This window comes from Parasteatoda tepidariorum, chromosome 4 (assembly GCF_982258835.1).
Source record: "Parasteatoda tepidariorum strain Cologne lab strain chromosome 4, Ptep-v5.0, whole genome shotgun sequence".
Lineage (NCBI taxonomy): Eukaryota > Metazoa > Arthropoda > Arachnida > Araneae > Theridiidae > Parasteatoda > Parasteatoda tepidariorum.
Window position 1 is genome coordinate 104001156 of NC_141758.1, and position 13863 is coordinate 104015018.

At 28.8% G+C, this 13863-nt stretch overlaps 1 protein-coding gene across 2 annotated transcripts; it reads right to left on the reverse strand.

Annotated features, from left to right (window-relative positions):
* Window positions 1-5874: 5874 nt before the first annotated feature.
* On the reverse strand, window positions 5875-10285 carry LOC147812509 (uncharacterized). Of its 2 annotated transcripts, none has more exons than XM_071182809.2 (2): window positions 10072-10285; window positions 5875-7018 (listed from the first exon to the last, which is right to left on the reverse strand). In XM_071182809.2, exons 1-2 carry the CDS (start codon window positions 10201-10203, stop codon window positions 6833-6835), a joined length of 318 nt encoding a protein of 105 aa, XP_071038910.2. In that variant the 5' UTR covers window positions 10204-10285; the 3' UTR covers window positions 5875-6832. The 2 variants fall into 2 exon arrangements, with proteins under 2 accessions (XP_071038910.2, XP_087017989.1); XM_087161863.1 differs by lacking the exon at window positions 5875-7018 and adding an exon at window positions 8182-8757.
* Window positions 10286-13863: the final 3578 nt, after the last annotated feature.

Genomic DNA, 13863 nt, shown 5'->3' on the forward strand with positions numbered 1-13863 from the left:
TTTTTTTGTGTACCAGTTAGTGCATAAAAATGATCGCTTAGGTTCCAAGTTTCGAAAAAAAAATAATGAATGAATGAATATTTGAAATGAAATTTTTTTAAATATTTAAAAAAAAGTACCCGTTACGTTTCTGAAAAGTATGCTAGTTAATTTTATTTTATTTTATAACCGTCGTTGAACTGCCGACCCAATGCTTTTGGGTTTGGGACTACTAATGTTCTGGTTGTAATTAGAATAGTAGCCTTGAAATTTCGAACCCAATCCAGTAGACAAGGGAACTCCTGGATCAAGTATTGGGTGAAATATTATGTCGTGGAGGACTTTTTGATGGAACTAATCCACATTTGTGTTACATGGAGAGGAAGACCACGAGAGCCTCCCACGTTAGCCTGACAGCAAAGAGACTCTAACCCCTGATCCATCCATCACTGAGGATATTTCACGTCAACACTGTGGTCCGTGCAAGCCGGATGCGGATTCGTTTCGACCATCCATTGCGGGGGATTCGAACACGGTTCACTTCATAGGAAGCCGAACTTATTATTCCCTGAGCCATCGCGACTCATGATAATTAATTGGAATATTTCTTAAAATTTTGTTACAGAATCCGTCGTAGGACAAATGCAACAAAAACCACCCAGGTTAAGATTTAGAATTAGTGGCCCCTTGGTTTCGGGATAATTTTCGTTCAGTTTTGTTGAAGCCTCGTTTCTGGTTACCATGATATTGTTTGCTATTTTTGGTTTCAACGACGTCACCTTCGGGTTACCGTAACTTAAGTTTGCAGTTAAGTGATTGGTTTTTAGTTTTTCAGATGTACTGATTTATTTTCAAATCACTAAACAGTAGATGGGCCCCCGATTGTTAGCTATTCACAATATATTTTATGTGGCCTACGTCATGTGTGATAGACAATTGTTAGATTATTTTAAACTTTTGTTGGTTTTAATTGTGATCATTATTTTGAAAAGATCTAATTATTTCTCACTTAAATATTAATTTATGAGTCTTAATGTGTTATCCTCCTTTTCAACCATATCTGTCTGATAAAATTTCTCTTGCTTTAAATTGCTTTTAAATCACTATTCATAAACTTTTTAAATAATTTGAAGCATTTGTTTGATTTTGGAAAGAAACTGAAGGAGGATAAAAAATGATTTGTAAATTTGGATTGATTTGGGATAGTGAGTTTTTGGTTTGATAGGTTTTTGAAATTAGTATCATTATTTGTAACTTAATAAAAGCGGGCAGTATAATACACATTTATTTTGTTCATTTGGAAAAAAGCATAAAAATATAGAACACTAGGAAACTACCAATCGCCGCTTTTAGAGTACCAGTAAATTCTTCTGTAATTTATCTATCATATCTTTCAGTATTTGTGAAAAATATAATTAGTTTAAAGTCTCATCTGGGTATTATTAGGGAAGTTTAAGTTTTCAAAACACCTAACTTTAATCATTTTTTTATAAATCTGTGAATTTTTTTTTTTACAGTGCATCACTAAGCTAGACGTGGAGTGGGAGATATAAAAACGGCGGAGAAATTGGGATCTTTACAATTGATGAATATCTAAGAGATCCTTCGCTATTGAGATTTCTCGAAATATTATGAAAGAAAATGTCTAAAAATTATATATATATATTACTGGCACTCCAAACTTAGTAACCACTATCCATAAATAAATGTGAATTTATAAAACGTTAGCAGTGCATATTTGATTATTTTTTGATTAATATGTAAATGCATTCAAGTTAAAAAAATATAGAATGTTTAAACAGGAGATTAATAACTGTTTTATTATTTTTATTTAATTAATTTATTTTTCTTTTAAAATTCCAGTTTAAGAGTAACGAGGTAAATTCATTTGAAATTTATCTTTCAATTTTTTCTTTTAATGTTTATATGACTTTAATTCCTTTTTGAGTGCTATTAAAACAAAAATCATGATAATTAAATACATTTTAATCACTTTTTAAAAAATATGTTGAATTTATTGACTGCAACAGTAAAATGGGGCGAATTGAAACGGTGGATCATTTTTTTTAAATCAAGCACAATTTTTAAAATCTTATTTTTTAAAAGATTGTTTTATCGTCTTTTGACAAATTTGGCTTTGCATTTCCACCAGAGTAATTTTACGTGAACAAACTGTAACTTTGTGTTAAAATCATAGTAATCCAAATAAGGGAATGAACTCAGATGTATCGCCAAAGTGAATAGGATGTTACTGCTACGTTACTTACAGAAACTATAATGTTTCATAATAAATCACTATCAAGTGAAGTTATTTTCTTACAATATACCCTTTACTTAATAAGTATTGGTTTGATTCTCTTGTAAAAGCACAAAGTATTTTTTGAAATGGCACTAATTGTGTTGTGATTACTATAGTAACATTTACATAATTTCTTTAATTGAGAATAATGAAGTCTAGTGCCAATTTCAAATTATAATGTTTTAATTATAGACATTACAAGTGAAATAAGATTTATAAAATCCTAATATACGCTTGCACGAAAAATATTAGACTAAGCAAACTAATGAGTTTTATTTTCTCAAGAAAAATTGTTCACATGGAATATTTATTTAAAAGTCTAAGTTTTTATTAACCGAGGCAGATTGATAATTAATCGTCAGTTTTTCTTGCTTCAATAATTGTTATGACTACTGATATTGTACGGAAAGTGGAAACTAAAATTTAAGTCAGAAATACATAAAAAGAATGAAAAAAAGCGACTTGTTGAATTGCTTTTGAAATGAAATGGCTTTAATTTCTCGAAAAATGGAACATACTCTTTTTTGCGTTATACCTAATATACAAATTAGGGTAGACTATACTTGAGGGCTCCCCCGCCAAGTTGTGATCGCGGTTGATCGCCAAGCTGGGCGTTGTTGAAAATCAATCGTGATTCTGATTGGTTTAGATTTTAATCGCGATTCTGATTAGTTTAGAATTTAGCGTTGTTTTTAAATGAATTTTTAAATGTAATTTCAGAGATTCGTTAGTTCTACATTGGATACCGGCTGGTAAGGTTATTTTTGCTTTTGGTACTAAAAATGAATACTGGCAATACGATAAATCTTAAGTTTCTGTACGATTTTAATAACAATGAAAAAAAAAAAAAACAGTGATTGACTGGTGTATGAATGAAGGTTTAATTAGTAATAGATATAAATGTCCTGTTTGTGGGTTACCACGGCGTTCCGGGCAAACAAGTATGGCGCCAAACATAAGTCGCCAATTTCGCCAAGGGGCACCCTCAAGTATATTTTTCCCTAAAAATTATACAAGCTACAAAATCGTAAAATTAACTAATACTGCTCGATTTATTTCGAAATTCTTTGTGGGAAATAAAATTAGTACAGTAAAAATATTCATATTAGATTGTTTTAAATCAACTTTTAATGTGTGTTAATTTACATACAATGCAATTTATATAAATTAACGCACATTAAAAGACTTCTATATATGCCTGCTTTTAAAAAGCGGAGATATATAAAAGTCTTTCACATACTAGTATTTAACAGGTCACAAATAAATATCAAAAGTGAATACTATTGAATGATCTTATGAATTTAGAGTATAAAGTAATATATCAAAACTTACAATTTCTTCAGAAATTGGAACATCCTGGTAAGTTCGTTTTAAAAAAATGATAAGTTAATTTCTAAGCAAACAAATGAATATCGCAATCAAATGTTTTTTTGTTTTTAGAACGTGATGACGTCATATAGCTATTATTAATACCTAATACTACTAGGAATAAAAATTAGCTTATAGCTCGGAGAGATCAAAAAAGAATTGAAAGCCTGTTTTCATCTTTCTAGATTGATTTTTTTTGATTACTATCAGAAAAATAAATGAAACCAGTTAAAATTTATCCAAAAAAGATATTTGAGATAAAAATTTTTTACAATAAATTAATTTTGAAAAGAATATTTTTTTTCTCACAATATTAAATAATAAATGCTAATTTCATTCACCAATTCCTAAGATCCAATAACTAAGAGATTTAATTAAGATATATCGAAGACAGATTTCCACATTTTAAATTTATTTAGATTAGATTAAATGTTTTGAGCACAATAGCCTAACACACTGATGAAAAGTTGCAGAGAATTGAAATAATTTTTTATTTTATTGGAATTGCGAAAAAAAAAACGGTATGACAACTTGACAACATTCTTTTATGAAACTCGTAGTGATTGTAAGACAAAAAATCATGAATTATGTAAAAATATTATTGTTTTTGCAGTCAATATTAAACATAATATAAAATGTAATTTATTCCACTTTTTGATCATAACCTCTTAGCCACTGTAACGCGTCGCTCTATGCAAGACATATTTAAAAATAACAGGATGTCGTTTGAAGCTTAGTCACTAGAAAACTACTACTTAAACCAAATAATCGCAAAAAAAAATTATTACAATCGATAGTAGGCAAATATTACGATCATTGCAATAAAATTTCCTGTTATTTTCAGATAAACCTCTATAATTACAGTGTTGCCCAGGGAACGCCAGACGAGGAGGCGAGGTTATATTATTTTGACTGCTAGTTTTTTAAATGTAATAATATCAGGAAAAATTGATGAAATAATAGTATAAAGAAATAAAACTAGCGTATCGAAATTGAAAAATTACAAGAATTTCTTTAGTTTTAGATATCTCTTATAAAGAATTGAAAGTATTAAAAATTAAAACATGTAAAAAACAAAATCATAATTTAATTGAAGAATTACGAAAAGTTCTTTTGTTCGAGACGAGTCTTTTACGAAGAATTAAAAAAATATAATCATGATCTATTAAATATTATTGCGTACATTACTGAAACATACCGAAAAAATATTGGCATTTTCTCAAAGAAAACAAAATGCTCTTAGTTAAATTGAAAAGTTAATAGTTAGTTAGCGTACTAAAGTAAAATGTTCTTTATAATTCACATGAATAATTTTTTTATGTATTTAGCAGTCAAAATAGTTCCCCAAAGGAGCTGCCACATTCTACTATTTCATTCCAGTTGTTGACTTTGTGACAGCCCCCCGAGGAGTAGATAAAAATCGCTGAATCCATGTATCCCAAGAAATCATTTAAAATTCGGAACAGAACTGAGAATTCTATCCAATAGAAAAATAGCCAACATATCTTAAAAACTAATAAACCAAAACACAAGTGATATAAATTTTGCTTAATGTACTACAATAATAATGAAAAAATCTAAATTAACTACGGTTTTTTTGATTGAAGCTTATAATTTTGATATCAAAGAGGTCAAGAAATCTTTCCACTAGGAGAATCTCAGTTCTTAATTCAGAATAGAAATGATCACGTGAGAAGAACAAAATCAACGGTTCAAACTTCTACTCCTCTGCACAATCTAACCAAAGTGGAATAACAATTCTGAAATATCATTTCAGTTGTTTTGTTGTCTTCATCTTAGTGATAAAAAGCATTTTTAACATTTTATATAAGAAGCTGAAGCCATTATATGGAGTGGGCCAGCGAATAATTTCAGACAAATTAGTAATTGAAACAAACAATAAAAAATTATTTTTCAAGTAATTAAATATTAATCAAGTATTCAAAGTCTTTGCACATGCGGGTTTCAAAGTTATAGTTTTTACACAATTAGTTTTTTTAGTTCTTTTAATCCAGTAAAACGTAATACGACATTTTCTGTGCTACTACAATTACGCTTTATCATTTTTTAATTATTGCATTTTAACAAATAGAAAATTGGTAATCGAAATGAGTTGCAAGTGGCGTAAAGCAGAACTCTCTACCTATGGTAATACTTTTGCATGCTTTCACCATTAGCGTGTGGAGTGTCATGGAAGCGGGTGGTACGTTAGTTTCAGTCTTGATTTTCATGTAGATTAAAATATTTTAAGTTGGAAAACTATATGAATCTGAAAACTACATTAAACACATTTCTAAAAGAAAGTATCATATAAATTTTCAAAAATATTTTTATTAATTAAAAATGAGAAATATTAAGAAAAGGAAAAATATCATAGTACATTACTATACAACTGAATAGAGGAGGAGAGGGAAGGAAGAAGGGCCGAAGGCGTGGAACCTGTCTTCTTCCCAGATGGCGTATTCAAGCGTTGCTATCACCTATATTAAAATGACTTTTACGAAAGAATTTGAGAAGCAAAATATTTAGATTTTTTAACAATTAATGAATTTTATTTTAGTTTTCTTCAAACTGACATTTGCCACTCTCAATTTTTCTCCAACCCTGTTAGAAAAAGTGCATTTTAAATTTTAGCAATGATTATAAATTCTTCATTTAAAATAAATCTTTTTCTCTTCCAGCCGAGAAGAGTACTGTTAAAAAAAATCATTAGTTTGAAATTTAAGCATTGAAATATTATTGTAAATAATAAATTATCTATTTTTTCTGTAGACCATCTTATTTTATATTCAATTTTCATCCAGACTGCCTTCGTTCCATTAAATAAATTTTAGTGTGAAATTTAAGCCGTGAAATATTAGAAAGTAATTATTGAAAATGAAGAATTTATTTCTCCAGGCCCAATTTTTTCCATTTTCCAATTTTTTACAGACTGTAGGAAATCTTAAAAAAAAAGTATTAGTTTTGAATTGAAGAAATGAAAAATTATGAATGGTTAGTTGAAAATGAGGAACTTTCTGTTTTCTCCAGAACGTGGTAATTCTGAAAGAAAAAAGCATGTACGTGAAATTGAGGAAACTAAATATTTTGAAATGGTAATTTAGAATGAAGAACATTCTATTTTTCTCCAAACCATGGGAAACCTGAAACAAAAGCTCATATATATGAAATAGAGAAAACTAAATATTATGAAATGTTCATTTCGAATGAAGAACTTTCTATTTTTCTCCAGATCATGGGATATCTAAAGAAAAAGGTATTAATTTGAAATTGAGGAAATGGAAAATTATGAATTCTTTTTAGCAAATGAAAGACTATCTGTTCTTTTCCAGACTTTCTTCTAACATTTCCTTCCACCAGACCAAGCTGATCCTAATAAAAAAATATTTTTGGTTTCAAATAAAAACAAAACAAAACATATTTCATGCTCAGATTTTTTTGATAAGAAAAGATAGTAAATACAGTTATATTTCTTTTTGTCTGATCTTATTTGATATACTTAATTTATTATGTTCTTGTTTAAAGAATAGTGAATGTTGCAAAATATTGATATTTTTCGAATAATTACTGTAAATCTTAATATTAATTTATTCTTGATAGATAATTAAATAAAGTGAAATAGTGACTTAATACTGTATTTACAGAAAAATTATTAAAGATATTTTTAGTTAATTTTTAAGAATTTGAAAAATGGTGGTTTAAATTTAAAAATAAAATTTTTTAATAATAGGAAATTTAAAAAAAATGAACGGAAAATTTCTCAATAATTTTTTTCTTCAATTCTTTATCTTTTTGAAAAACATTTAAAAGAAAAATATTAAAAAGCACTGAGGCACAAGGGTAGAATGCCAAAAAAAAAGAAAAAAAAATTAAATCACGTTAATATTCGAGAAACTATCTGAAAGTCGGATTTAAAAAAAGGTTATATTAATATCTAAACGCTGGTTACGATCATTTTTTAAAAAAAGGTTAGCACTCAAAAATGATTGTTATTAATTTATAAACCTCCCCACTATGATGAGTTTGCGTCATTCGTAAAGGTCAAGATCAAAACCAATATTTCGGGTTCCCTTCCTAAATCCCGAACAGGATTAGGTCCATAATGAAATTTCGGGTATCTTCCTGGATCCCAAGCCAGACAAGGTCCATAATGAAATTTTGGGTTTCTTCTTGGATCCCAAGCCAGACATGGTCCATAATGGAATTTAGGGTTTCTTTTTGGATCCCAAGCCAGACATGTTCCATAATGAAATTTAGGGTTTCTTTTTGGATCCCACGCCAGACAAGGTCCAAAATGAAATTTGGGGTTTCTTCTTGGATCCCAAGCCAGACATGGTCCAAATGAAATTTAGGGTTTCTTTTTGGATCCCAAGCCAGACATGGTCCAAATGAAATTTAGGGTTTCTTTTTGGATCCCAAGCCTGACATGTTCCATAAAGAAATTTCTATTTCTCTGTTGGATCACGCTCTAAAGAAAGTCAAAATAAAGTTTTGGAATTTTTCCTTGGATCCCGAAGCAGTCAAATTCAAAGATATTGGTCCATAATTGAAATAAATGAAACTAATTACTGAGAAAACTATTTTGTTCCTTTATCTTTACTAAGATTTTTTGTTGTTGTTTTTAAGCATAATTTAAAGATAACAATTTTTAAATTTTAGTAGAAATTCATCTCTAGTACGACAGTCAAAAGATTATTTATAGTTTAATAAATGATTTTATATCGCAATTACAAAAAACCCAGATATTTCATAATATTAAAAAATTGTTTCTTTTTGACGTGTCTGTTAGGACAAATTTTTTGATAATTACTCTTAAACTTTCATACTTTCATTATTAATGAGGTTATTGAAATATTTATCCGTTAAAAGTAGAGTTCTTTTTTAATCGTGAAATAGAATAATTTTAATTTTATATATTAAGAAAAGAAAATTTATGTCTTAGAATAATATGAAATATCTGGGAACTGTCCCTTTCGGGATAAAATATTTTGTTATTGACCCTAACTGAAAGAATGAAGCCTTGGTTGGGCTCGTGGATCAAACTTATCTGATTTGTTTTGCATAAGCTGTTTGGTCACCATGGGAAATGACTGGCTGCGTTCAAAGTCATGCTACAAATAACAACAAAGGAAAAACACTTTAAGTAAACAAATTACTCCCAATATAGCTAAACGAATTTTTATAAACAAATATTTACCAACTAAATGTTTGAAATAAGGTCTAGAAAATATCTGTGTAATATCTAGTAAAAATAAATTATTTTTTAAATTGCTTAAAACATAATGAAATTTAGAGTTCTTCGCTATTAAATATTTATATTAACTAAAGGGCTCTAACTTAATTTGATCTTACATTAATTGGGTGTCACTTATTAAAAAGACCTTTGATTGCATATAGTAGTTAAAGCACTGGGCTGTAATCATGACAGACTGAGATTCTGCCCCCCTTGTTGCTCCAGCTCTAGATCGAGTGCTAACATCGTGTTTGAGACATAAAAGCGGCCAGAGAGAAATATTGATCCTATTTCCACTATTATATCATTGGTTTCGAAATTAAACTTAACTAGCTGCCATGTCCACCTTGGAAGACAACTATTTACTGTGTGAATCCTTCATTTTTCACAAGTGATAAAATTTATCTGCTTAACAAGTTTTAAAAATATCCACTTACATAATACTTAAAAAACTCTAAATAAAATATTTTCAAATTTGACTTATTGACAAACGTGACTATTTAATCCACGAAACAGGAATGCAGAAGGTTTCGAAAAGCATATAATAATAGTAGTTTCTGTCAAGTGTGAAGAATGTATTTTTCGGTATGTTTTATGACACTGAGATCGTCTCTGCTGACAAGCCATCTAATCAGATGCTAGACTGTCGTGGTGTATTATTTCTAATATTAAACTCCTCTTTTGTTCACTTTCAATGTTCCCTTGTTTGCATTTGGGGGGATATAATCATCGACTATGTTTACCTGTATCTATCAAAAGGTACATCAAGATTGAATCAAGTTAACATGTCTTATATGTTAGTGTACTGGTATTTAATTTTTGTGGTGGTAGTTACGCATTACTCTCCTTCCAGAATTTTATCTTTGTTTGCATTCGATGAATGAATACTACCAGCTGATTTATGCTGTTTATATATTTACTCGTTATTTGCTTATTTCGCTCATTATTTTTTCCCTTCATTGGCCGGGAGAATCGTATTTACTTCATTTGATATTTAAGCGCTATTTCGTAAGTAAATCAACTGTTTAACGCGGAGCATTCATCAATTTTGACGAGTTCATAATCCGTCCGGAGGTCACGATTATATAATAAATATCAAAAGGTACCTCAAGATTGAGTCAAGTTAACATGTCTTATATACTAGTGTATTGATATTTATTTTTTGTAGTGGTAGTTAAGGCCACACAATTACCTGTCTCAGAACGTAGAAACTGTGTCTCCAAGCGCGATGTATGGATCTCTTATAGCCGTAGGGTGATGTGCAGATATCGTCTACGGCAGTGAAAACGATAGGAGCAGCAGGCCCTCCATCAGAGTCAACCATCTCGGGCAGGCTACTGAATACCTCCTCAATCAAGGGAATGCTCTCTTCCTTGAATTTCTTGGAAACTTGCTTGAGTTTCCTTCTGAGTATCCTGAAAATAAAATGAAAGCAAACAAATGGTTTAAGTACAACAGCTTAGAAATTCTTTTTCAATTGAAGCCTTGCAGCAAAGCCATGGATGATTATTAAAGAAAAAATATAATGCACCGGTGAACAAATAACATGATTTTCAATGTTAATTCCTTTGCACCAAATAAGTAACAAATTCGACAGATAGAATGATGCGAAAAAAATGCTCTTAAATGGAATGCTTCATTACTGTTAGCAAACGTGGAACATTCCCATGAAGTAGACAGTTATAAATATAGTGTTTGTATGAACAGTAATGCCAAATGCCTTACAAAATAAGAAGTTATCTTAAAACAAAGCATAATATGATTGCTATTAATAAATTTAAAATGGGAAATTTATAATAATAATTATAGAAAAAATTTAAAACTAGTACCATATGCATTGACAAACTAGATAAAGATAGTAAAGAGGGGGGGGGGGGTAACAACCAAAATTAAAAAATATAATTCGTCGAGAGGAATATTTCGGAGTAGTTTATTTTGGTTCAGTTGGAATGGGTTCAGTTTTGGAATAACAATTTAACGAGAGTTATATTAGCCGTTCGACTCTAGGATATTTTTCTCAGGTAAATAATGAGTGATATGACAAAAAAAAATTTAAAATTTAGTTACGTAATAAAATTTTTTTATAGTTAAAAAATTATCTGATGATGTGATACTAACATAAGATATGAAGTATTTCTATTAAAAGGGCAACTGAAAAAATATTATTTAATTTTAAATTATTTTAACAAATAAATTGAATTTATTATTTTAACAACTAATACCACTTTCTAAAATTAAATGTTGAGCGAAATATTTCATTTTCCTGAATCAAACAATACCTAATATATAACTATTATATACCAAAATCTTTTCAATGTGTTCAAAATCTTGAATCAAAATCTTTGGATCAAATTTCATAAAAAATTAAAATAATAACTCGAATAAAAAAATGACTTATCATTTAACAAAAATAAACCCAAGTAAAATTGAACTATGAAACGAGGTGGACGAAGAGATCCAGAGTTGAGAGTTATATTCAAACTCAACACATGAAGGTTAAATAGTTCATTTAATTCAACAAGAAGTCATCAAGTTAAAGAGTTCATTTTATTTCAATGAGATCTTCAGGATATTCTGAGATAATGAACGTGGAACTCGAAAAATGATGAAGTTCAAAAAAATTCAAAGATCTTCAGTACTATAAGTCCGACGTGAAAAACAAAAGGTGGAAAAGAGAAGTTTGAGGTTCAATGCTTACTGACGGACATGGGGTTAACTAAAACACAACAAGACAACATTTCACACGCATAACACCTAACTCGCCTCCAAAAAAGACAGTAAACTCAAATGCATCTCCAAAGTGAATAAGTTGCTAATTCTGCATTATTTACGGAAACGATAATGTTCCATGCTGAATCACCATCGAGTGAAATTATTTTCTTACACTATAGCCATACTTAATAAAGCGTTGGTTGTAAACATCTTGTAAAAGCACGAACTATTTTTCGTAATGGCCCTAACTGTGTGGTGATTAGAACAGTAACATAATACATATTTTTTTCATCAATGAGAATTATCACGTCCAGTGTCGATTTCGAATTATAATGCTTTTAACTATTGACATTACAAGTAAAATGATGTTTATAAAATCATAATATGTATTTACGCAGGCATGAAAAAAAAACTAGATAAAGCGAACCAATGAATTTTATTTTTTCAAGGAAAAGTGTCTACGCGGAATATTTATTTAAAAGTTTCAGTTTTCATTATTCTAAGCAGGTCGATATTATAAAATTAATTGTGAGTGGCGAGATTTCTTGAATTGGTTTCAAAATTTTCTGAGTTCTCGAGAAATGAATTATACTCGATTTTCTCGTTTATACCCAAACTTAAATTTTAGAAGCAAAAAAATCATAAAATTAATTAATATTATTATGGTTTAGTTAAAAATTTTATACGGTGAGTGAAATTAGTTAAAATATACATATTAGATTATTTAAAATCAACTCTTAAAGCATGCTAATTTATATATTAGTTAATTATTATGGTATATTATTATTAATTATGCATTTGCAATTGCCAATACTCATTATGTATTTATAAATTATGTGTCAATTTCTTTCAGAAAGCGTAGATGTACCAAAATCTTTCTCGTACTGAAATTTAACATGGTATAAATAAGTTTCAAAAATGTTTATTAAACAATTTTATGAATTAAAAGTTCAAAATAATCTATCAAAACTTACAATTTCTTCAGAAATGTGAACATCCTGTTAAGTTTGTTCAGTAAGATGCAAAATTAATATTTAAGCAAACAAATGAATATCACAATTATATATTTTTTTAAATATCTTTCGAACGTGATGACGTCAGAGCTAACATTAATACCTAATAGCAATAGGATTAAAAATTAGCTTATAGCTCGGATAGATCTCAGAAGAACTTAAAGCATGTTTACATCTTTTCTAAAGTGATTTTTTTTTATTCCCATCAGAAAAACAAATTTTAATCATTTTTTAATATATATGTAAAATTTATAAACTATAACTTCAAAATGCGGCGAATCAAAATGGTGGAAGATTTTTAAAATTTTATTTTTTAAAGATTTTTTTTGATAGTGGACGACAACTTTATGATTGTAATTTCATTTGGGTAACTTTATGTAAATCAACTCTAGCTTTATGCTCAAACCATAGTAACCTGTATCGCCAAAGTTAATGCTGCATTACTTACAGAAATGATAATGAGTTCAATTATAAATCACCATCAAGTCAAGTTATTTTCTTACACTATAGCTATACTCAATATAATGCTGGTTTGAATCTCTCGTAATAGCACAAAATATTTTTCGAAATGGCACAAACTATGTTGTGATTTCATCAGTAACATATACATAACTTTTTTCATTGAGAATCATGAAATTTAGTGCCGATTTGAAAATATATAATGTCTTTAATTAACATTACAAGTAAGATAAGGTTTATTAAATCATAACATCTAATTACACTTGCATGAAAAAAAAAACTAGATTAAGCGAACCGATGATTTTTATTTCGTCAGAGAAAACAGTTCACGCGTAATATTTATTTAAATGTTTAAGTTTTCGTTAACCTATGCAGGCTGATACTATAAAATTATTTGCGAGTTGTGTGGTGAGATATGGCGAATTGCCTTTAAAATCTCGAAAAATGAGTTATACTTGATTTTCTCGTTAATATGGGTGATTCTTTCTAAACATGACAATTCGGACCAAAAAATTTCTTCAAATTTAAAGTCTTTAAAATAATTGAAATTTTTTTTCGTATGCTTGCGTAGTTGTGAAGTTTATTGACATTTGCTCGAGAAAAAAAGAAAAAATGGAAATTCACCAAATCTTGAATGCCGGAAAGATGACATATTAGCTATAAAGTTTAAAAAACAGTCATTTAAGTTATAAGTAAGTAAATCAACTTAAGCTTTTATGTTAGATGGACCATAAATTGCTTAAATTCAGTCTTTTTATCCACTGTAGAAAGTATCAAAAATTTTTTTGTTGCTGATATGT

What these genes read in the sequence shown, in the direction of transcription:
- LOC147812509 (XM_071182809.2), bottom strand. Translation starts at nt 10,203, where the DNA reads ATGGTTGACTCTGATGGAGGGCCTGCTGCTCCTATCGTTTTCACTGCC. An exon ending in GTTTCTACGTTCTGAGACAG is followed by an intron (nt 7,019 to 10,071) that starts GTAATTGTGTGG and finishes TTTTTTTATTAG; the next exon opens with GATCAGCTTGGTCTGGTGGA.